The 24,967-nt window shown below is 46.6% G+C and overlaps 1 protein-coding gene across 3 annotated transcripts in view; it reads left to right on the top strand.

Annotated features, from left to right (window-relative positions):
- The window catches only part of ATCAY (ATCAY kinesin light chain interacting caytaxin), a 142,701-nt gene that overhangs the window by 101,460 nt on the left and 16,274 nt on the right, over window positions 1–24,967 (top strand). For 2 of the 3 annotated variants that reach the window (XM_086947098.1, XM_086947100.1), the window contains one exon: window positions 21,629–21,664. The exons of the other annotated variant lie outside the window; for it this stretch is intronic. In XM_086947098.1, the coding sequence (XP_086803224.1) occupies window positions 21,629–21,664 (36 nt within the window). The remainder of the gene's footprint in view (window positions 1–21,628; window positions 21,665–24,967) is intronic. 3 annotated transcript variants of the gene reach the window in all.

Raw genomic sequence — 24,967 nt, 5'->3', positions numbered from 1 at the left:
GTGCGCATCTCCAAAAAGGCGATCGGCGCAGGCCACGCACGCACGAACGTGCTCGCTGTGGCTGTCTCCTGGAAAGCTCCAGCGCATGCGCATACACAGAGACCCAGTCCCCACTGTCTGCTCTCCCCTGTCACACCGATCGCTCTTCAACCATCAACCACAATTCAGTGCTCCCCCTAGCCACACGCTTCCCCGGGCACAACAGACTCGCTTGCACCACTGCTTCTTACCTTCCTGTGAGAGCCTGACCTCCGGCGCATTCCTCGGTGTTGAGTTCCTGAGCTCGACGTCCATCTTGCGGGATCACGGGCCTAAATCCTCCTCCACCTAACAGAAAGAACAGCGGGGAATCTGTAGTGTCCCCACCGGACGCTTGCAACCCACAGGGCGCACTCCTGGGCGCGGCCGGCATTTTTTCAGCCAAGGTTTACGTGCACTCTACTGGACACGTCACGGAGCCGCAGGAGGGGGCGTGGTGCGTCGCGCGCGTGAGCTTCTACCGAGACAGCTCACGTCGCGCGCCTCTTAGGTTTCGGTTTCGTTTATTTCTTTCCGTGTGATTGATCATCTTGAAAGCGCTCTGAGCCATCTTCAAGAGTGAGTAACCCAGTGTTTGAACTTACAAAGCCACTTTTGAATTCGCTCTACCTGCCTACCTTCCTCCCTTCCCCCACCCGTTGTCCGTGCCTACCCCGCCCGCCCACCCTCCTGTTATCCGTGTCGTCTCTCCGGCCACCCCCCCCCCACCCTCTCTCCTCTTGTCTGTGCCTTCAAAATACCCCCTCATCCTCCCTCCCGTTGTCCATGATGTTATTTCTTTTGCCCCTTGTAAGGGTTGCGACTGCTGGGTTAGCAAGCAATGAGGCAAAACCACAGAGGAATGTATAGTGGTACTGAGGGATTTATTAAAGTTCATACGACAAGAGAACTGTAGGTCGGATATAAAGTAGTTTCCTCCGTCAGGCCAGGGTTCCCGGATGGTACATCTGTAGGAGGATCTTCTTACTCCCAGGGGGCGTGGCGCGGAAAGGAAAAGAAAGAAAGAAAACGCCACATTACTGGACTGCGTTGTTTATCCGATACGTGAAAAAGGGTAGGGTAGGGGCGTGAGGGGGACACCAGGGACCATCACCTTTTGTCGTGTTTCTCTACCAAGGCGGCACCTTATGTACTCCCGTCCCTTAGTCACTCTCACCCGCCCCTTAACCGTTTCCTCCCTCCGACTGAAAGAGTCCCCGTATACGAGCTCGTACCTTGCGGTGCCACACTTCTCCAGGTGAAGTGTGGCTGGGCGAAGCGTGGTTCCGTTGGCCTCCTGGCTCTCCTGCTGTCGGTCTCTCCCCGTCTCCTGCTGCAGTCTCCTCGAGCAATACGGTTCCGGGTTCCTTCCGTCCAGCGGCGAAGACGTCCGATGCTTCCTGTCCTGCTCCGGCGTTCGCGCCCTCCTTTTCGAAACCTCGCGTTATCAGCGCCGTCGTGGAAGATGATTGGACATCAGGGTACGACGTCACCGATGAAGGCCCCGCCCCCGGGTAAGCCCAGGCGGCCGTGGAAGGTGCATGAACATCCTGTGTGTGCCGAGGCGGAAACGAAGAGGGACAAACATCAGCAGCAGAGTCGTGGCAGGTAGGAACCCCCTGACACATCCCTCCCCCAGGATTTCCCCGATCGGGGGAAAGAGGAAACCGGGACAAGAAGTCAGCGTTGCCCTGATCACGACCCTTGCGGTGTCGAACTTCAATCTGAAAGGGCTGGAGAGCAAGAAACCACCGAAGGATGCGTTCATTGTGGCAACGGTTGCGTTGCAGCCAAGTCAAAGGGGCATGGTCCGTATACAGGACAAAAGGACGGCCCTCCAGATAGTACCGGAGTTTTTCCACACTCCAGCGGACAGCCAAACATTCTTTTTCAATGGTGGAGTAAGCCTGTTCTCTGGGAAAGAGTTTACGACTGATGAAAAGAATCGGTCTCTCGAGTCCATCAGAATCCTCCTGGGAAAGGACAGCCCCTATACCCACCCCAGAGGCATCAGTTTGAAGAATGAAAGGCTTCCTATAGTTAGGCGAAACCAGAACAGGCGAAGTCGTAAGGACAGTTTGTAAGGCCTAAAAGGCGGCCGACTCCTTAGGTCCAGGGGCCGGTAGCCTTGGGGACGACTGCGTCTTCTTCAACAAGTCCGTGAGAGGACCGGCCACTTCAGCGAACTGTGGAATGAAGCGCCTGTAGTAGCCCACTAAACCCAAGAAAGCCCTCAACTCCCTCTTGGTTTTGGGATAGGAAAGATCCAGGATAGCCTTTACTTTCTCAGTCTGGGGTTCAATCAGTCCATTGCCGAGCACGTACCCCAAGTACTTAACCTTTTTGAAGGCTACTCGGGTTTTCTTGGCATTGATGTGAAACCCCGTGGTGCGTAAACTAGAGAGTATGTTCTCAAGATGTTCTTTGTGCTCTTCCCACGTTTTACTAAAGACAACAATGTCGTCCAAATAAGCGGAAGAATACTGCTGGTGTGAAGATAGTACTGTGTCCATTGCTCTTTGGAATGTGGCCGGAGCTCCATGGAGGCCAAAAGGAAGAACAGTGAAGTGAAAATGGCCTGAGGGGGTGGAGAAGGCCGTTTTCTCCTGATCTGCTGGGTGTAGGAAAATCTGCCAATAGCCCTTGGTGAGATCAATAGTTGTAATGCATTGTGCCTCACCAAGACGCTCCAGCAGTTCCTCCACACGAGGTAGTGGATAAGCCTCCTGTTTTGAGACCCTATTGACAGCTCGAAAGTCAATACAAAAACGGATACTGCCATCCGGTTTGGGAACAAGAACAACCGGAGAACACCAGTTGCTTTTCGAGGGTACAATAACTCCAGAACGTAACATCTGGTTGATTTCGTCCTGAAAGGCCTGTCTTCGGGCCTCCGGGATTCTATAGGGTTTTTGTTTCACTACAGTCCCCTGGGGAGTGGGAATCGTGTGAACCGCTATGTTAGTTTTCCCGGGCTGGTCAGAAAAGACGTCCTTGTAACGGAGAAGTAGGGCCAGTATCTCTTCTCTTTGAGTCTCCGTTATTTCAGGGTTGACAGGGGTGTTGTGCACTGTATGAGGAATGGTCTCAACAGTTTGTACCGACTGGGGAGGTTTTCCCAACAATTTTTTTAGGAGGTTGATGTGGTACATTTGGGTCTTATTCCCTTTTACGCGCAACACATAGGTGGTCTTTCCTATTTTCCTGAGAATCTCAAAAGGTCCTTGCCATTCTTTCTTGAGCTTGTGTGTAGAGGATGGCAACAATACTAAAGCCCAGTCGCCCACATCTAATTCCCTCCACTTCTTTCCCCTATCGTAAAAGGTCTTTTGCTTCTTTTGGGCTACAGCCAGATGTTCATGGGCCAGCGTTCTAAGTTTGTGGAGTCTCGACTGGAGTTGTCGTGTATAGTCCAAGAGAGCCTCGGCCTCTTGAACTCCCTCTTTTTCCCAACTGTCTTTCGTAATTTCCAGTAATGTCCTGGGAGCACGACCGAACAGCAACTCAAACGGGGATGTACCCAGGCTAGCTTGTTTTTGGCTTCGAAGGACAAAAAGGGCTAAAGGCAACAACTGGTCCCAATTCTTACCATCCCCGGACAGAAGTTTCTTTAGTGTAAGTTTTAGACTACCATTATATCGCTCGACTAGGCCATCTGTCTGGGGATGGTATACAGAGGTTTTGATATGCTTGACTCCCAGTTGTTTACACACTTGGGCCATGAGTCGTGATACAAAGGGGGTTCCCTGGTCAGTAATGATTTCCCGAGGAAAGCCCATTCGGGAAAAGACTTCTACCAACTTCTGAGCGATGGCTGTAGAAGTGGCTGCTCTGAGAGGGAAAGCCTCAGGGTACCGAGTGGCATAGTCGACTAAGACTAGGGCATACAAATGTCCCCGTGTCGACTTTGGTAAGGGCCCAATAAGATCCATTCCTACCCTATCAAACGGCTTTCCGATGATGGGTAGGGGGTTCAATGGAACCGGTGGGGGAACATAAGGATTTCTTCGCTGGCAAATTTGACACTCCTGGCAATAACGTTGTATCTGTGCATATACTCCAGGCCAAAAGAAGTGTTTTAGAATAGCCTGCCCTGTCTTTTCTGCCCCTGAGTGGCCTGCCAACAAATGTGCATGTGCGAAAAACAGTATTTGGTCCCTGAAGTCGACAGGAACTAAGAGTTGTGGGGTGTCATCGGGTTTGGCTAACCTATACAACATCCCGTTTTTCTCAATAAAGGTGGGGAAGGTTCTCTGTGAAGGGTCTTGACTGGACCGGGCGATTTGCCAAGCATTGGAAAGCGTAGCGTCATTCAACTGCGCTGTTCGAAAGTGTGTATCTCTAGCCCAGGGCTCGGGAACAAGCAGCGCATTTTGTGGACCAGTTTGCAAGGCATCCTTTAACAAGGCAGAAAATCCCAGGTTGTCAGTGCCTATGATCACGGGTTCCGGCAGAGAAGGCATTACTCCCACCACTACCTCCGTTACAGTTCCTGCAGCAGTACACAAACTAACAGTGGCTAGGGGGTATTCCCTAACGTCCCCATGAACACAGCGTATATGTACAGTTTTTCCCGCCATTAAACACGAGGGAGGTACTAGTTCTTGGCGGACTACGAGTGTTTACACCCGGCGTCTAGTAGGGCCCTTACTATCTTCCCATGTATGGTGACACTTACGTAAAACACCGGTCCAGTTTCTTCCGCAAAGAGAAGAGAATACGGTGCATAACTGACATCCATGGGCTCTTCCTCCCTTTCTTTTGGGTTTTTTCTACAAAACCTCGCTATATGTCCCCACTCTCCGCAATCGTAGCATTGAGGACCGGGAGTAGGTTGTACCTCAGGCTTGGGAAAGCGTGGTCGCTGAGGTTCAAACAGAGGTTTTACGTACTTTTTCTCGACTCTCACTGGTACGGGTTTCAGAGGCTTTTCCGGTTCTTTTACCGGGGGTCGACCCTGAGCACGGGCATAAGAGGTGGCCATTTCAATGGCATGTTCAAGAGTTAGTCCTGCGTGCTGTTTCAACCAGCGTTGTGTGCCATAAGGGAGTGCCTCTAAAAATTGTTCGAGGTAAATTTTATTCATTACATCGTCTATGTTACCTTCCTGCGGTTTCAACCAGAGGTCTGCGGCTGCTTTTAGTTTGTAAAACAGAGTTTTAGGAAGGTCTCCGGGGGTGCCACGTTCCTGTCGGAATTTGAGTCTGTGAGTCTCTTCATCAACACCCAGCCGATCCAAAATATACTTCTTTACGACGGCATATACTGCAGTGCCGTCTCTGTTAACCGTTTGGTAAGCGGATTGGGCTTCACCAGTTAGCAAAGGTGCAAGGTAGAATGGCCACCTATCCCCCGGCCAAGCACTGGCTCTGGCAGCTCTTTCAAAGTTGAGGAAGAAAGCCAAAGGATCGTCACCCGGAGTGAACTTTTGTAGCGGAACAACGGGACCAGGGGCGTGTGTTCTGCCTTGTCCCAACACAGCTAAAAGTTGATTCTGTCCCTCAGCCAACTTCACCAGATTATCAACTTGAGCCTGCATGGCGTTGGAAAACGTTGTGCGGTCAGTGTCAGCCTGGGTAGCGGTCTGGCCTATTGCCCACTCAAGTTTAGTTTGAGCCTCTTTCATTTGTTGAATTAAAGCTTCCATCTTGTATCAGAGGACGGTTCAAAGGGAAATCCGAGTCACGGCACCACTTGTAAGGGTTGCGACTGCTGGGTTAGCAAGCAATGAGGCAAAACCACAGAGGAATGTATAGTGGTACTGAGGGATTTATTAAAGTTCATACGACAAGAGAACTGTAGGTCGGATATAAAGTAGTTTCCTCCGTCAGGCCAGGGTTCCCGGATGGTACATCTGTAGGAGGATCTTCTTACTCCCAGGGGGCGTGGCGCGGAAAGGAAAAGAAAGAAAGAAAACGCCACATTACTGGACTGCGTTGTTTATCCGATACGTGAAAAAGGGTAGGGTAGGGGCGTGAGGGGGACACCAGGGACCATCACCTTTTGTCGTGTTTCTCTACCAAGGCGGCACCTTATGTACTCCCGTCCCTTAGTCACTCTCACCCGCCCCTTAACCGTTTCCTCCCTCCGACTGAAAGAGTCCCCGTATACGAGCTCGTACCTTGCGGTGCCACACTTCTCCAGGTGAAGTGTGGCTGGGCGAAGCGTGGTTCCGTTGGCCTCCTGGCTCTCCTGCTGTCGGTCTCTCCCCGTCTCCTGCTGCAGTCTCCTCGAGCAATACGGTTCCGGGTTCCTTCCGTCCAGCGGCGAAGACGTCCGATGCTTCCTGTCCTGCTCCGGCGTTCGCGCCCTCCTTTTCGAAACCTCGCGTTATCAGCGCCGTCGTGGAAGATGATTGGACATCAGGGTACGACGTCACCGATGAAGGCCCCGCCCCCGGGTAAGCCCAGGCGGCCGTGGAAGGTGCATGAACATCCTGTGTGTGCCGAGGCGGAAACGAAGAGGGACAAACATCAGCAGCAGAGTCGTGGCAGGTAGGAACCCCCTGACACATCCCTCCCCCAGGATTTCCCCGATCGGGGGAAAGAGGAAACCGGGACAAGAAGTCAGCGTTGCCCTGATCACGACCCTTGCGGTGTCGAACTTCAATCTGAAAGGGCTGGAGAGCAAGAAACCACCGAAGGATGCGTTCATTGTGGCAACGGTTGCGTTGCAGCCAAGTCAAAGGGGCATGGTCCGTATACAGGACAAAAGGACGGCCCTCCAGATAGTACCGGAGTTTTTCCACACTCCAGCGGACAGCCAAACATTCTTTTTCAATGGTGGAGTAAGCCTGTTCTCTGGGAAAGAGTTTACGACTGATGAAAAGAATCGGTCTCTCGAGTCCATCAGAATCCTCCTGGGAAAGGACAGCCCCTATACCCACCCCAGAGGCATCAGTTTGAAGAATGAAAGGCTTCCTATAGTTAGGCGAAACCAGAACAGGCGAAGTCGTAAGGACAGTTTGTAAGGCCTAAAAGGCGGCCGACTCCTTAGGTCCAGGGGCCGGTAGCCTTGGGGACGACTGCGTCTTCTTCAACAAGTCCGTGAGAGGACCGGCCACTTCAGCGAACTGTGGAATGAAGCGCCTGTAGTAGCCCACTAAACCCAAGAAAGCCCTCAACTCCCTCTTGGTTTTGGGATAGGAAAGATCCAGGATAGCCTTTACTTTCTCAGTCTGGGGTTCAATCAGTCCATTGCCGAGCACGTACCCCAAGTACTTAACCTTTTTGAAGGCTACTCGGGTTTTCTTGGCATTGATGTGAAACCCCGTGGTGCGTAAACTAGAGAGTATGTTCTCAAGATGTTCTTTGTGCTCTTCCCACGTTTTACTAAAGACAACAATGTCGTCCAAATAAGCGGAAGAATACTGCTGGTGTGAAGATAGTACTGTGTCCATTGCTCTTTGGAATGTGGCCGGAGCTCCATGGAGGCCAAAAGGAAGAACAGTGAAGTGAAAATGGCCTGAGGGGGTGGAGAAGGCCGTTTTCTCCTGATCTGCTGGGTGTAGGAAAATCTGCCAATAGCCCTTGGTGAGATCAATAGTTGTAATGCATTGTGCCTCACCAAGACGCTCCAGCAGTTCCTCCACACGAGGTAGTGGATAAGCCTCCTGTTTTGAGACCCTATTGACAGCTCGAAAGTCAATACAAAAACGGATACTGCCATCCGGTTTGGGAACAAGAACAACCGGAGAACACCAGTTGCTTTTCGAGGGTACAATAACTCCAGAACGTAACATCTGGTTGATTTCGTCCTGAAAGGCCTGTCTTCGGGCCTCCGGGATTCTATAGGGTTTTTGTTTCACTACAGTCCCCTGGGGAGTGGGAATCGTGTGAACCGCTATGTTAGTTTTCCCGGGCTGGTCAGAAAAGACGTCCTTGTAACGGAGAAGTAGGGCCAGTATCTCTTCTCTTTGAGTCTCCGTTATTTCAGGGTTGACAGGGGTGTTGTGCACTGTATGAGGAATGGTCTCAACAGTTTGTACCGACTGGGGAGGTTTTCCCAACAATTTTTTTAGGAGGTTGATGTGGTACATTTGGGTCTTATTCCCTTTTACGCGCAACACATAGGTGGTCTTTCCTATTTTCCTGAGAATCTCAAAAGGTCCTTGCCATTCTTTCTTGAGCTTGTGTGTAGAGGATGGCAACAATACTAAAGCCCAGTCGCCCACATCTAATTCCCTCCACTTCTTTCCCCTATCGTAAAAGGTCTTTTGCTTCTTTTGGGCTACAGCTAGATGTTCATGGGCCAGCGTTCTAAGTTTGTGGAGTCTCGACTGGAGTTGTCGTGTATAGTCCAAGAGAGCCTCGGCCTCTTGAACTCCCTCTTTTTCCCAACTGTCTTTCGTAATTTCCAGTAATGTCCTGGGAGCACGACCGAACAGCAACTCAAACGGGGATGTACCCAGGCTAGCTTGTTTTTGGCTTCGAAGGACAAAAAGGGCTAAAGGCAACAACTGGTCCCAATTCTTACCATCCCCGGACAGAAGTTTCTTTAGTGTAAGTTTTAGACTACCATTATATCGCTCGACTAGGCCATCTGTCTGGGGATGGTATACAGAGGTTTTGATATGCTTGACTCCCAGTTGTTTACACACTTGGGCCATGAGTCGTGATACAAAGGGGGTTCCCTGGTCAGTAATGATTTCCCGAGGAAAGCCCATTCGGGAAAAGACTTCTACCAACTTCTGAGCGATGGCTGTAGAAGTGGCTGCTCTGAGAGGGAAAGCCTCAGGGTACCGAGTGGCATAGTCGACTAAGACTAGGGCATACAAATGTCCCCGTGTCGACTTTGGTAAGGGCCCAATAAGATCCATTCCTACCCTATCAAACGGCTTTCCGATGATGGGTAGGGGGTTCAATGGAACCGGTGGGGGAACATAAGGATTTCTTCGCTGGCAAATTTGACACTCCTGGCAATAACGTTGTATCTGTGCATATACTCCAGGCCAAAAGAAGTGTTTTAGAATAGCCTGCCCTGTCTTTTCTGCCCCTGAGTGGCCTGCCAACAAATGTGCATGTGCGAAAAACAGTATTTGGTCCCTGAAGTCGACAGGAACTAAGAGTTGTGGGGTGTCATCGGGTTTGGCTAACCTATACAACATCCCGTTTTTCTCAATAAAGGTGGGGAAGGTTCTCTGTGAAGGGTCTTGACTGGACCGGGCGATTTGCCAAGCATTGGAAAGCGTAGCGTCATTCAACTGCGCTGTTCGAAAGTGTGTATCTCTAGCCCAGGGCTCGGGAACAAGCAGCGCATTTTGTGGACCAGTTTGCAAGGCATCCTTTAACAAGGCAGAAAATCCCAGGTTGTCAGTGCCTATGATCACGGGTTCCGGCAGAGAAGGCATTACTCCCACCACTACCTCCGTTACAGTTCCTGCAGCAGTACACAAACTAACAGTGGCTAGGGGGTATTCCCTAACGTCCCCATGAACACAGCGTATATGTACAGTTTTTCCCGCCATTAAACACGAGGGAGGTACTAGTTCTTGGCGGACTACGAGTGTTTACACCCGGCGTCTAGTAGGGCCCTTACTATCTTCCCATGTATGGTGACACTTACGTAAAACACCGGTCCAGTTTCTTCCGCAAAGAGAAGAGAATACGGTGCATAACTGACATCCATGGGCTCTTCCTCCCTTTCTTTTGGGTTTTTTCTACAAAACCTCGCTATATGTCCCCACTCTCCGCAATCGTAGCATTGAGGACCGGGAGTAGGTTGTACCTCAGGCTTGGGAAAGCGTGGTCGCTGAGGTTCAAACAGAGGTTTTACGTACTTTTTCTCGACTCTCACTGGTACGGGTTTCAGAGGCTTTTCCGGTTCTTTTACCGGGGGTCGACCCTGAGCACGGGCATAAGAGGTGGCCATTTCAATGGCATGTTCAAGAGTTAGTCCTGCGTGCTGTTTCAACCAGCGTTGTGTGCCATAAGGGAGTGCCTCTAAAAATTGTTCGAGGTAAATTTTATTCATTACATCGTCTATGTTACCTTCCTGCGGTTTCAACCAGAGGTCTGCGGCTGCTTTTAGTTTGTAAAACAGAGTTTTAGGAAGGTCTCCGGGGGTGCCACGTTCCTGTCGGAATTTGAGTCTGTGAGTCTCTTCATCAACACCCAGCCGATCCAAAATATACTTCTTTACGACGGCATATACTGCAGTGCCGTCTCTGTTAACCGTTTGGTAAGCGGATTGGGCTTCACCAGTTAGCAAAGGTGCAAGGTAGAATGGCCACCTATCCCCCGGCCAAGCACTGGCTCTGGCAGCTCTTTCAAAGTTGAGGAAGAAAGCCAAAGGATCGTCACCCGGAGTGAACTTTTGTAGCGGAACAACGGGACCAGGGGCGTGTGTTCTGCCTTGTCCCAACACAGCTAAAAGTTGATTCTGTCCCTCAGCCAACTTCACCAGATTATCAACTTGAGCCTGCATGGCGTTGGAAAACGTTGTGCGGTCAGTGTCAGCCTGGGTAGCGGTCTGGCCTATTGCCCACTCAAGTTTAGTTTGAGCCTCTTTCATTTGTTGAATTAAAGCTTCCATCTTGTATCAGAGGACGGTTCAAAGGGAAATCCGAGTCACGGCACCACTTGTAAGGGTTGCGACTGCTGGGTTAGCAAGCAATGAGGCAAAACCACAGAGGAATGTATAGTGGTACTGAGGGATTTATTAAAGTTCATACGACAAGAGAACTGTAGGTCGGATATAAAGTAGTTTCCTCCGTCAGGCCAGGGTTCCCGGATGGTACATCTGTAGGAGGATCTTCTTACTCCCAGGGGGCGTGGCGCGGAAAGGAAAAGAAAGAAAGAAAACGCCACATTACTGGACTGCGTTGTTTATCCGATACGTGAAAAAGGGTAGGGTAGGGGCGTGAGGGGGACACCAGGGACCATCACCTTTTGTCGTGTTTCTCTACCAAGGCGGCACCTTATGTACTCCCGTCCCTTAGTCACTCTCACCCGCCCCTTAACCGTTTCCTCCCTCCGACTGAAAGAGTCCCCGTATACGAGCTCGTACCTTGCGGTGCCACACTTCTCCAGGTGAAGTGTGGCTGGGCGAAGCGTGGTTCCGTTGGCCTCCTGGCTCTCCTGCTGTCGGTCTCTCCCCGTCTCCTGCTGCAGTCTCCTCGGGCAATACGGTTCCGGGTTCCTTCCGTCCAGCGGCGAAGACGTCCGATGCTTCCTGTCCTGCTCTGGCGTTCGCGCCCTCCTTTTTCGAAACCTCGCGTTATCAGCGCCGTCGTGGAAGATGATTGGACATCAGGGTACGACGTCACCGATGAAGGCCCCGCCCCCGGGTAAGCCCAGGCGGCCGTGGAAGGTGCATGAACATCCTGTGTGTGCCGAGGCGGAAACGAAGAGGGACAAACATCAGCAGCAGAGTCATGGCAGGTAGGAACCCCCTGACACCCCTATTCTGATAATATTAAACTTGTGTTTTTTTTGTTTGCTCCTTCGCAACAAGTTCGTAAATGTTTAGTCCCTGCATGATCAGTGCCGTCTCTGCAGAGTATCTTTAAAGATGCTAACAGGTGATGGCCCCAAATTTTGCATCTACAGGGTATTTGCAGACTAAACCCTAAATTCTTACTTTGAAGCTACTCCCTGCCTGCTCACACCAGAGGCTGCAGAGGACTTGGCCTTCGTGTGGCCAGTAAACTACATTTCCCACCTGCACCGTTGCAGGGTTACGTACCTCTTTTCGCATGCCTCTGCGCGCACACAAACCATGGCAGACTGCAAGACAGTAGATTGAGTGTTTCTAGGGGGCCAATAGCATTTTTTCCCCTGCCTTTATGATTACCACTTTATTTGCCTCTGTGCAGCAGCAGCTTCGTCAGATGCACTGCTGCTGACTGAGGTGTTCAGGCACCTGCTGAGTTGCATGATTAGCGAATTAAGGCATTGGGGGATCTCTCTGGTGTGAGAGCTTCATTTTCGGCTGTTGGTTGGAACTGGCGGAGGGTGAGGAGGGGTGGCCGGGCGTTCGTCTGTATCTAGTTTGTGGATCAGAACTGCATGCAGTGTCCCTACTCCGAGACCAGTGTTCCCAGCAGAACATTCTATGGAAATGCCAGGCTACGTTTCCTCTAACGTGGGGCAAGCCAGGCAAAGACATTTGGGCCTCCGTTTCCACCAGGTGGAATAAGGAACTTTGTTTGCTGGTAGGTGAGCCATGATAGTGTGCATTTAGTAAATTGTTATTTTTGCAAAATTAACACACTGCACTGATCATGGATCAGTTGTTCAGAATATTTTTAAAAACATACTTTTTCTGGTGCTGTCTTCCTGGTTATCTGTCTAATTTTTAAGCATTCCCCTTCCATTGTAACTTTCACTTGAATTGTTGTCCTTGTTTGTACATGAAGCCTGCCCCCATCCATACCAGTATTAAATGGAATACATTACTCATGTTTAATTGTGTACGCTTCACCTTAATTCAAAGGTGTCCGTTCAGGTATTTACAAAAACAAAAATAAAGTTTAAAAAACAAATCAAAACGTTTACATCAATATTTACCAGGAAAAATGTACTTTGTATTGTAAATAAAAATTGTATTAATAACTAGCAAAACCAGTTGAAGGTATTCCTACTACATATTGCCTATAAAAAATATACTATATAGCCTTATCACTAACAGCCTACACGGAAAAATTATTTAGAAGTACTACAATAGATTGTGAAAAACAATATCAAAAGCAATACCAAAAGCTCAAACTTAAATACTGCGCGACCTATTGCATTGCAAATGCTTGTTTTGTTTTCCTCTAGGGATCATCAGTGGTCATCAGCATGCCCATCCCATATTAACAAGATGGTGGAGTAAAATAATTAAAAGATTACACTCCCATTATTCAAAAAGATTCCTCAAGGAAGTCTAATTTCTCAGGGCATCTCTCCTGGAGTACAAATCAAGACACCAGTATCATGTAAATGTATGGACAGACTTCCAAGTGGCGGTTTTACATATTTATGAGAAAGATACAGTTCTCAAACAAGCTGCTGTAGCAGGTTTCTCTCCAGTAGGGTGGGCTTTAGGTCAGCTAGGAATGTATCTTTTTATCAATTGGTAATAAAGGAAAAATACAAGAAACTATCCATTTACACAGGGATCATTTCGTAATGGCAACACCACTCGAACAGGACCGTTAATTTAAAAATTAATATTCAGACATCTAAGGTGTGAAGGGCTGCTTTCACTGGTGATGGTGGTTTTAGAAAGAACGTTGACAAACAGATGGTCTGATTGATGTGAAAGGCTAAACCCACATTAGGGAGGAAACTCAGATTAGCGCTCATTACCACTCGCTTCTTCTAGAATACAGTTCATGACTGCACAATGCCTAAATCTCGCTGAGCCTACAAGCTGAAGTTGTTGCTAGCAGAAACACAGCCTTCCAAGTCAGATGTTGTAAAGATACCTCATCTATAGACTCAAAAGTTGAACCCATGTTGTTGTAAAGATACCATATGAATAGGCTCAAAGTTGAACCCATGAGTTTAGTTCTCACTAGATATGGGAGTACCCCCTCTTCCTGACATCTGGAAGGGTTATAGTTGTTATTTATACAAAAACAGACCCTCTTTCACTTGAAAGCAAACAATGTTCTGGTGAAAAGATGATTTGCCTCCTTCAGAATGTCTTAATAGTCTTGTGGCAAATTCAAAGGTCCGTACTACAGGAGTTCAGCGTCTGGTTGTTAATTTCAACAAGAGAAGGTTGGGATGTAGGATCTAGCCTCTGAACTTGTGAAGGTGATCTGGTGTGCACGGCAGCCTCCTGTGTGGTCGCACTGTAAAGTGTGGTAGGTCTATAACCCACTATTGGTGAGGCCACTCCGGAGATATGAGAATCATTCCAACTTTGAAGTGGGACAGCTTGATTAGCACTATTGGAATCAACGGGATTGGCTGAAAATGCATAAAGAAACATCCTTGACCAGTCTATAAAAAGGGTGTTCCCTTTCAACCCTTGTTGATAGCACCTAGAGGTGAAGTCTGAGCATTTCTTTCTTCCTGCATCTATGAAAAGATCTAAGAGTGGAAAGTCTTGAACCCGAAAGACTCTTTGCAGTACTTTGTAGTAGAGAACCCATTTGTGATTTTCCTGCTGAGCAAGTCTGCCTTTTGAACACCTGGAACATGAAAAGCTGTGGTCTGCAAGTCTCGCAGTGAGCCATTTCCAGATAAGTTGTGCTTACAGGGAGAGAGGTTTAAAATGTGTCCCTTCTGGTTTGTCCACTTAGTACATTGCTGTATAACTGTACGTCTACACAAGTAGGGATTTCATCTCGAATGATGAAGGGAAACACTTCAGAGCTACATGGACTGCTCTTAATTCCAGGTAAGTTAATGTGGTAAGATTCCTCCTTTACTCACCATGTTTCCTGAGCTTGAAGATGCCACATGTGAGCTCCCCTTCCCAGAAGGGAGGTGTCTGTGACAGTTCTCTGCTTTGGGATCTCCTTATGAAATGCAACTCCTTCAACAGATTTCAAGACTAGCTCTACCAAGAGATATGCTCAATTGCAGACTGGGATAGAGTGAATTTGTCTTCCCAGAGAAGTCCGTCCTTCAGCATCATTGTTTTTCCAGGTTTTGCTGCAGGGAACTCACGTGGAGGCTGGAATAAGTCCCTATCAGAATTAAACACTTTCTAATACAATAAAGTTCAGGCAGGCCAGAAGAGAAGAACCAATGCAAGTGAACATACTTTGCAACAATGTTAGTGTACATGCTTGGCTAACCTTCCCAAAACGCTAGATAACGGTCTTTCCCATTGGCCTGGTTTTTGCCGTGAGAGTTGGACAAGGCGAAACTTATTGCATTTGTAAATTTTGTTTAAATATTGATGTAGCACGAAAATAGCTTCAATGAACAGAGGGGAGCTTTACAGAGAACATGTTTGTAGTAGGGAGATCTCAAACATGATGTGCTGTAAATAGAATATGTTATGGAGCCCGGTTGATAACAGTACATAGAAACCACATTCCTCTCCTACCATGCCCCTAGTCATATGCTATCCCTGCCTTTTTAAGAGTGTGTAGCACCCATCCCATGAAGAAGAAACTGTGCACCGTGGAGGAGACTTGCACCCAGTGGGAGAAACTGGCACAATGAGTAAGACTCAGAGCGATTAGGGAGACTGCCATCCAAAGTAGTTAGATACAAAAAAATGAATGCAACTGCACCAAAAGGTGCGACTCCCATTATTTGAGTGAGGTATGCTCCAGAAGTGAAACCATCAAGAGGTTGCACTCATTGAAGGGACATTTTCAAGCAATGAGTGAGACTGTGCTTTAAGAAGTTACATTTACACTCTGTGAGGGAGACTGTTCGTCAAAGTGTGAGCTTTGCGCCCATCACAAGAGACTGTGCAGCAAACTGTAGGTCTCGCACTAAATGAAGTGGGACTAACGCCTAATTCGAGACTAAAGACCATACATGAGCCTAGCGCCAAGTAACAGCGCTGTACTCTCTCCCCTCTATCACTCTGTGGTGCACCCTTAACAGGTCTTAATTTTCTACGTTTTGAGGAACTTACATTATATACTCAGCATTGTAATCAGATGGCAGGCCATATTGACACTTTAAGACCAAAAGCAGCGTTCAAGTAAAGAAGCAGGGTCATGTCCATAGCTTTTTCTTCACACAGGAGTGAGCAATTCATTTATAGGCTAAAATAAACATGATTAATACAAACTGCCACGAAAAAGAAGCCAGTGGCTGGGAAGGCATAACCAGGTAGTGCTGCCTGTTTGACTCTCGACTCTAAGAAAAAGAGTCACATACCAAGACACAACCATGAAATGGTTGCTTCTCCACCCATTCTGGGCCCACATTCCCTGATTAATTCCTACCCCTTTTCGATATCAGTGACTTCATGGGAGGTGGAATGGAGAGCACGGCCTCTAGTTACACACACAAATTAGAAGGATCCTTTCTTTAAACCATGTCTAAAACCAACGTAACTGCACCAACTCTTAGGGTCATGACCTGGCAAGTCCCAACAGCACTGCTAGAAAGTCTGATGTGCACCGCGGGCTTTATACAAATGACAGACATTATCAATGTGTGCCCTCAAACATACCTAAACATGACGATTTGGAAAGGAAAGACCCGTTCCCAAAACTCTACCTGTACCAAAATTGCCTAGTAGTCGCAGAAAACAAAAAACTGCCCTTTTTAAAAACAAAGGTTCTACATGGTCTTTAAATTGTAATTGCAACAAGACGACACCAGTTTCTCATGGTTGGCAAACAAGATATCATCTGAGACTGGCAGTCAAACCAAAGTAACCGGTAGAAGCGATAAAAGGAATGATAATGTTATAGCAAGTTATGAATCGAAAATGGGGAAAGAATTTCAAATTACAGCCATCTGCACATCAGCTGTAATATTCAGCTAGCTGTTCTTTGTGGTAAAGCAGTGAAAGATTCAATTGCTGTCAGACACGGGCAGAAGTTTAAATCCTTTAATGGCAATGCTATTTGGATAAACACCAAGGTTTGTAGCCACCACAGGGTCCGTGTAACATGCTGTCATAGGGATTGAGACAAATATGACTACAAAGATTGTCTGTACTTTTCTTTGCCTTGCCTCTCACTCTCTTTCTCGGATCCTCTCTGTTGTCTCTCTTTCTCATGACGTCTCCATCTCCCTTGCTCAGCTTCTTTCTGCCTACTTCTATATTAATTGTTTACTTGATAGATGAAGAAAGAACGACAAAATGGTGTCAGATAAAAGCCTAAAGAGATAGATAGGGAACAAGAAAGCGTGATGTGGAGTGTGAAAACAGTGACAACAGAACAAGCCAATAGGCCGAACGACAGACAGAGCTACAGTGGGAAAGCGAGGGCACAGTGTTCATGAAGTCATGGTGTAGACAAAATAAAATACTGACATTGCAAGAAAACCATTCTACTTTCTTGCATTGGTATAGATTTCCATAGATTCATCACGATCTTAGAAACAGATGATTATAAGGCTTGCCCATGCATCCTTCTTAAAAGTATTGATTAGGCTTACCTAAGAAGCCCAGGTTAGAACCCTTTGTTCCTCATTGTAATTTGCAGTCCTCCTGCCGCCTGATGTTCCATACAACTCAGAGAACACACCCTCTCCATGTGACCACGAGCACAGAAACACAAGTGCAGGCGGTGTGTCAGATGTACGCTGTCCACTCGCATGGGAAGCGCAAACCTGGTAAGCTCTTAACCCTCTGTCCATTCTTGGTACAGATGTAAAAATGGACAGCCATGTATCAGCCTTGTTAAATCAATGACAAAGTCCTATGTCATACTCAATCCTACCTGAATATCAATCTATCAGGTGGCTTGTAAAGCACAACTACTCACCCGTACAGGTCTTAAGGTGCTGGGGGGCGGAAGGCTAGTCCATCAAAGGTGCTGTGGTTCATTTGAAGAGTCAGGTCTTGAAGTCCTTCTTGAATTGAGGCAGCGATTGCCTGAGGTGGAAAGAGAAGGTGTTCCAGATCTTTGAGGTAGGAGAAGGACCTTCCTCCGACAGTGGTCTTGCAAATACGTGGGACTGTATTAAGGGCCAGTTGGACTGAGCGGAGATCTCTGGTGGGTGTGTGGAATGCGAGGCGGTGTTTAAGGTACGTAGGTCCTGCGTCGTGTAGGGATTTGTAGGCATGTGTGAGGAGCTTGAAGGTGATTCTTTTGTTGACTGGGAGCCAGTGGAGGTCTCTCAGGTGACCAGTGATGTGGCTGCGGCAGGGTATGTTAAGGATACGTCTGGAGGAGGCGTTCTGAATGTTCTGCAGTTTTTTGAGGAGTTTCTGAGTGATGCAGGCATAGAGTGTGTTGCCACAGTCAATTCTGCTACTGATGAGTGCTTGAGTGACCATCTTTCTGGACTCGGTGGGGATCCACTTGAAGATCTTTCAGTGCAGGCGGAGCGTGTGGAAACAGGATGATGAGATGGCATTGATCTTGCGACTCATTGTGCTCGAGGAGTCTGGGATGATGCAGAGGTTTTGTGTGTGGTCTGTGGGTGTGGGGGGGAGGTTACAAGTGCTGTGGGCCACCTGTAGTCATTCAAGGCAGATGGGGTGGGGCCTGTGAGGAGTTCATCGGCTTCTCAGAGTTGAACTTGGGGCAGGTGTTCTTCATCCTGGTGGTGACAGCCTTCATCCTGTCATGGAAGATGTTCTTGGCAACTGTGGGTTCATTGGTGAGGAAGAGAATTATATGTGTGTCATCGGCTTAGGAGACGATGTTGAGTCTGTGCTTCCCGACGTTGGCTTCGATCAGGGCCCTGTAGATGTTAAAGAGAGTAGGGCTCAGTGAGGAGCCCTGAGGCATTCCGCAGCTGATCTCTGTGGGTTCAGAGTGGAACAGTGGTAGTCTGACTCTCCGTGTTTGGCCGGTGAGGAAGGAGCGGATCCATTCCAGGGCTTTATCGCAGATGCCAGAGTTGTGGAGTCTTGTGCATAGGGTGCAGTGAGAGATGGAACTTGTTCCAACTTCTGCGAGGGTAGCGGTAGGTGTGGTGGTGTATGGTGGGTTTGGTGAAGGTGAAGTGGACGTATCGGTGGTAGGTCGACAGGAGCTAAGTGATGTGACTGAAGGTGACATTGTCGCTGGTGGAGAAGATGGGGTTGATTGTGTGTCCTCTGTGGGTTAGGTTGGGGAGGGGACCAGTTGTTTGAGTTCAATGGTGGCGAGGTTATCCACCAGGGACTAGGTGCTTTTGTTGTTAGAGTTGTCCAGCTCAAATATCCATCTCAAAGACTCCCACTTAGAACAAACACTAGTTATTACTATAAGCTAGTTAGTTTCAACATTAACCACATTATTGAACAGATCATCATCTCAAACACTGCACACAATGAAGATACCTTTATACTACCACTGCGTACAATGAGACACAACGGAACTGTTCAGAAAAATACTCCAAGAATGACTAAAATTCTATAATGTTTACAAATGACAGGAACATGCAATATACTTGTTGATAACATATCAAAACTTGCATGCATGTACCGATCAAAAGCAACCTACTTAGTGGACTGTAAAAGCACAGGTAGCAAACTAGCACTGAGAGATGCATTGTATATTTTACAAGATTACCTGGTGCAGGAGGCCAATAGGCAGGACATCTAAGAGCTTGGAATTGTACTGTATGTAGCACCCATAATCTTTGTTTCCCAGGTCATGAGGTCAATGGAGTGAAAGAAGGGGATTGTCAGCCTTGGCTCAGATTAATTCCTCAGGATCTGTTTGTTGCTCAATAAGGTCCACCTCTCGACAGCCCCAATTCTGTTACTATGATAGTGCAGAATTTTGGGGTGATCAAGTGAGGGAAGGGGACAGCGGGGAAGGAGACCTATAATGGAAAGAACACCATCAGAATTCTGTACCACATTCTCTCGTATATTTCTATACATAGCATTCCCTGCCTATCTTACCTGTAATTGAAAATATCATGCTTAAATCAGTGAAGTATCACATGTGCCATTTTTATGTCCATCATGCTCCACAAAATGCTTTGCTGCACATGCTGGAATAGGACATTATGTAATGGGAACCTAATAAGTATTACACATTTTACTACGCACTGTAAATCCTTTTGCCATACAATACACTCCCAACATATGAAAACACCTTGTTTCACAGTGGGGAATGAACCCTCCAGAAACCCCTGTTATATGGCAAAAATATGAGAAACAAATGAATATTCTAAAAGGATCGCAGCGTGCATTTTTATCATAGCACTTTAGCCTCTTAACAGTTCTTACTCCAAATTGCTGCATGTATTTACCATCATAACACGCATAGGTTTTGTGTCAGAGTTGCGAGCATAGAGCATTTTGATTCACGCAAATGTTTTTTGTAAAAATAATGAATCCCACGTTGTAGGTAGCCACTGTTATCGACTCAACGTGCTGGTAATACACATAGAACACTACGAAGGCCCGGTTAAATTTCAGAGATAACAGAAACAGTCTGCACTGTTTACAGCACAGCACACTGAATAAAAAGAGATGACAAATAAAGTCATGGTTCTTTAAAAGATATCCAGAAGCTGCATTCCTGGGAGGACAAAACCTTTAATCAGTAATACTACTGCCTGAGGCGCTAAATCATGCACAGTAACATCCCCAATAATAGAGATAGAGTCTTCACATGAAATGAAGTAACACGCTGCCGCCTTAATACTGACTCCTTGCCCACAAGACTGAGGGGCAGATGTATGACTGTTTTTTGCGGTCGCAAATGGGAATTTGGCCCGTTTGCGACCACAATATTGGTCTGCAAGTAGGTAGTAAGCCACTCGCAAACAGTAAGGGGTCCCCATGGGACCCCTTCCCCTTTGTGAGTGTGTGCGAAAATATTTTTTAAGAGTAGAAACAGAAACGTTTCATTTTTCTTTTTAAATGCATCCCGTTTTCCTTTAAGGAAAACGTGCTTTCATTTTTTTTTTAAACTGCGTTATTTAAAAAGCTGTCACAGACATGGTGGTCTGCTGACCCCAGCAGGCCATCGTCCCTGGGAGTGCAAGCCATTCCTAATTGGTTCGCAAATAGCACCTGCCTCATGAATAATAATGAGGCAGGCAACTTGCGACCCCATTAGGAATCACTAACAGTGTCAGTGACACTGTTGTACATTGCATTTTGCGAGTCACAAAGCGACACAATTTGCGAGTCACAAAATGCACGGGTCGTACATCTGTCCATGAATGTAGGAATTCCAAAAATGAGGAAAGATGAATACTGCCTCGAATATCCAAAAAACAAATCAGGCACAATTAACGGGGAGTTGTTGGTGTTTGAAGACCCTTACCACACCGGCATGAACTCTACCCTGTCTGATTCAAGCAGTCCTCGGGACGCGCTTAATACTCCAAGAATAATCGGCCATGTGATGAAAGAGGAAGTGACTTTTATAGTCTTTCCTGTTCACGTCACTACAGTAATTTTCTATGGACTACATACTCACTACTCCTCACGGGAATTGTAGTTTGTCTCCGTATCTAACTTCTCCATATAGTTTGATGTTTCTACAGATGTATGTAATTTTTCAGAATATCTTTATTTATGCCTCTTGTGCATGATGCTGCCGGATGTCTGACAGTGTTCACCGTGGTGGATTTAAGGGACCTTTTCCAAGCTGTAACAGAGAGAGCGTGGTACAAAAGGGAAGGGAATAGTGTGAGTGGCAGGGTTAGGATGGCCCGAGGATCAAAACTTTTCCATTTCTCAGAGCATGGGACGGTGATGGCCGTTACCCAGCGCCAGTTTTTCCTCTGCAGTACAAGTCCACCACTAAATCCCATTGTTAAACATAAACTTAAAAACGTGTCATTTTGAAAAATGTTTTAAAAGTTTTACTAAGTCGTGAATCTAGACATTTTGCAACTTAGCACATTCAAAGTTGAGGCAGGTTGTTCTGAACAAGCAATGCTATGTAACATGAATGTTCAATGGGACAAGGAACACAAAAATATAATTTGAAGTAGGAAAGAACAATAAAAGATCGGTGTGGGAATTCAGTATCATGTTACAAGCATGATTGCATTGAAGAAAGTAAAAATATATGCATATATATGAAATACCTAATTATAAATGAAGAAATATATTTTTTCCATAGGTATGAAGAAGAGAGAATCAAGGCCAGAAAAGAACGGTAACTTTTTGTTCGCTTCTTCTCTGAAGTAACCTGTGACATAGCTGTACTGTGCAAGGATGAGCGAAGCCTACTGATTTTTTCTGCATGTCTGGAAGAATGATAGAGTGGTCGAGAGGATATGGAGTATCACTATCTCCCCCTAGTGCAGAGGCGCCCTAACTTTACCAAACACGACATGCCCTCCAAGCCTTCATTCATTGCTCCTAGCTGATCACGGCCATAAACCTTACTACAGCAAGTGCTGGTGGTTTCAATCATCTTTGAACTATATATGAGGAGGGGTTTCAACCACCTCTTCTTAAGTCCACAGCGAGATAGGACAGTGTAGTGTGTGTGTGGCGGCTGTCACTGATAAGCAGACTGGAAGTGAGTAATTAAACACCAGAGAGACTTCTCATTAGTTACGCGACTTGGAGGTTTAAACAAAAAGGCATTAAGTGAGATGTGTCAAAACACAAATTAAAAAATCTAATCTTTTCAATAGTCTATTTTGTGTAGATTGTTTTCTGCTTAACTGAAGTCTCTCTCATTGAATTAATGTAAATATTTGATACACGACTTCTTTCCTAACCTAATGCAGAATTATGCTATGAAGTCGAATACAAAAGGGACTGCAGCTCCTTTTCCCAGGGCTTCATGATAAACATGGAGTTCCAAGGCAGCATTGTTTAAATACTGCAAACTGATGCTTGCTCCAACAACACCCAATTACATCACATTTGCGGCCTTATGGCTCCTAGACGTTGGTTTAATGAAACCTCATATCAGTAAAATAGTGTACACAACTCTTTAATCGTCTTTAATTACTACGGTCACAAATAGATGACCTGTGGTCATCCTTGACAGAGTCTAAGAAAGGAGTGTAGTGCTCTTTGCACGTGTTGCTCACGAGGCCTATAGCTGAACAGTGGCAGAGAGCAGTTGTGAAACAACAAGCTTTAGAAACTCACTAGGTCTCGCCAGTAACACCTATTGGCTTTGCCAAAACGTGTTTCTTCTGTCTGTCCGCCGTCTTGGAAGCATAAAGTGACAATACATTGGAAATCCAAACAAAACCCAAAAAAATCACAAGATTGCCACGATATATTTGTGCATAGAACATCCATCTTGGAATGATTTTAATGCTTTCAGAAAAAATATATTTCCACAGTGGTTTCCATACGTGCGTATATGTTAGCAACCTTTTGATTTTTTTTTCTTTCATTTGTTTGTAATTTACCATTCCAAGATGATAAATGGGCATCTTGCTCGGAATAGTAAATTAAAAACAAACACAATAGTAGGTACGTGTTGCGGCGCAATAGGCGATTATTAGTAGTCGGTTAGCAGAGTAGCAGTTGGGGCCTTGCAAAAAATGATTAACATAAACACTTAAAAAGTGGAAAGGCAGTGGGCCATCGGTGATTATAGCACAGGGAGCAGGGCCCAAAAGCAAGCGGCCCTGTAGCAGTTTGCAGTTGCCAGGCCAATGAAAAAATAAAATAGGTTACTAAAGTAGGCATGGCGAGGGCAGAAAGCGATGAAGTCCCATAGTCAATGGGTGTGAGAAACACAAGAATATGGAGTGAAGCCTTTGAATAAGGACCAGGGAACTGAGATAGGCACGAAAGCCATCCAATCAGGAGCAAGGGGCTGACCTAAGTAAGTTCTACTCTTTGTATATAGTATTGTAGACAATATGTATTTGACAACAGATAACTAAAGCTTGTCTGAAGGTCAAAACCTAACAATAAGGGAGCAGTCGTAAGGACTACATTGGTGTTTTTGAAACTGATAAGTGGGTAAGTGGGACTATAAATCTAATCACAGTATTGAAAGCTCTATATAATTTCAAGAGCTTTTAATCGAGAGGAGGCCCATCTGCATCCCTAGATAAATAGTTTTTCAGTAAAGTGCTGGCCTGCTAATGAACAAAGATATTTTCCAGACCTTTCATGAAATCTTTAACAGTCAAAGGAGAAGTCAAAGAGCCTTAATCACATATGCTGTGGTACATCAAAGGAGCTAAATTTTCAGAACCTCATCCCCATGATACTTCGAGGGGGTAATGTTCCCTTAATGCAGATGTCTTCAAACTTTTGTAGGCTGAGCCCCCCCCCCCTAGCTGATTTTTTTAAAATGTCGGGTCCCCCCGCCACCTGACACAAATTTCTGGAATCTCGTACACCACATAACCGACTGCCACCTTCATATCCCGGGCCATATCCGGCAAATAATGTTTGTGAGTGGGTGTGGTTAAATGACAGAGGCTTATTACACAGCTCAAAACTCAATCCTCCAGCAGGTACTTTAGTCACCAGACCCTGGTGAACCACACCTGAATATGTGATGCCGCTTTTATTGTTGCCTAAAGAATGCTGGATATACAAGGAACTTTGCAGTGTCAGATCCCAGTAACAAACCCGCCCCCACCTTTCCAGCCTCTCAGAGAAACGCCTGATACTCGGTGTGGCCAGTCCGCCTTGCTATCACCCTCCAATGGTGCCCCTCATCTTCGCATAGACCGTCCCTCATGTGTATTTGATTTCCTTTATAGTGCTACTCATCCCAAGTATGTACGGCAGGGTGTTGGAGTGCTTTACATCACACACATATTATATAAAGATAATGACTCATATAAATGTGAAAGTCAATGTTCTGAAGATAATGGGGCTACAAGGTGTAATCATTCTTTCATCCATGATTCAGTCTTTCACCATTCATTCATTTCACCATTTCCTTCCATCTGTGTGCCCATCCATGGCTACACATATTCAACCATTTGCAAACATATCCATCATATATCCTTCAATCCAAAGTTTCACTCATCCATCCCTCCATCCACCCTTTCACCCTATCCATCTGTATACTCATCCATCCATCCAGCCATTTACCCTTTCACCCATCCAGCCATTCTTTCACTTACTCATCCATCCATCCAGTCACTCACCCTTCCACCCATTCACCCTTTTAATCATCCATCCATCCTCCCTTTCTCTCTCCATCCCCTTTCTCTTAGGCATCATCCAGCCTTCCATCCACCCACCCAACCATCTACTAATCCACTCATGAATCCATCCATTGACCCTATCACTCATCCATCCTCTCTCATCCATCCACCCTTTCACTCCTTCACTCATCTACCCTCCCTTTCACTCACTCATCCATCCTTACCCCCACCCATTAATTCGTCCATCCACCCTTTCACTTATCAATCCATCCATCATTTCACTCATCCATCCACCCATACATCCATCTATTTATCTTTTCTCTCACCCATCCATCCTCCCATTCACCCATCCATCCTCTCTCATTCTCCAG

Source organism: Lissotriton vulgaris, chromosome 12, assembly GCF_964263255.1.
Source record: "Lissotriton vulgaris chromosome 12, aLisVul1.2, whole genome shotgun sequence".
Lineage (NCBI taxonomy): Eukaryota > Metazoa > Chordata > Amphibia > Caudata > Salamandridae > Lissotriton > Lissotriton vulgaris.
Note: the sequence above shows the minus strand (reverse complement) of the source record. Positions and strands in the feature narration are given on the sequence as shown.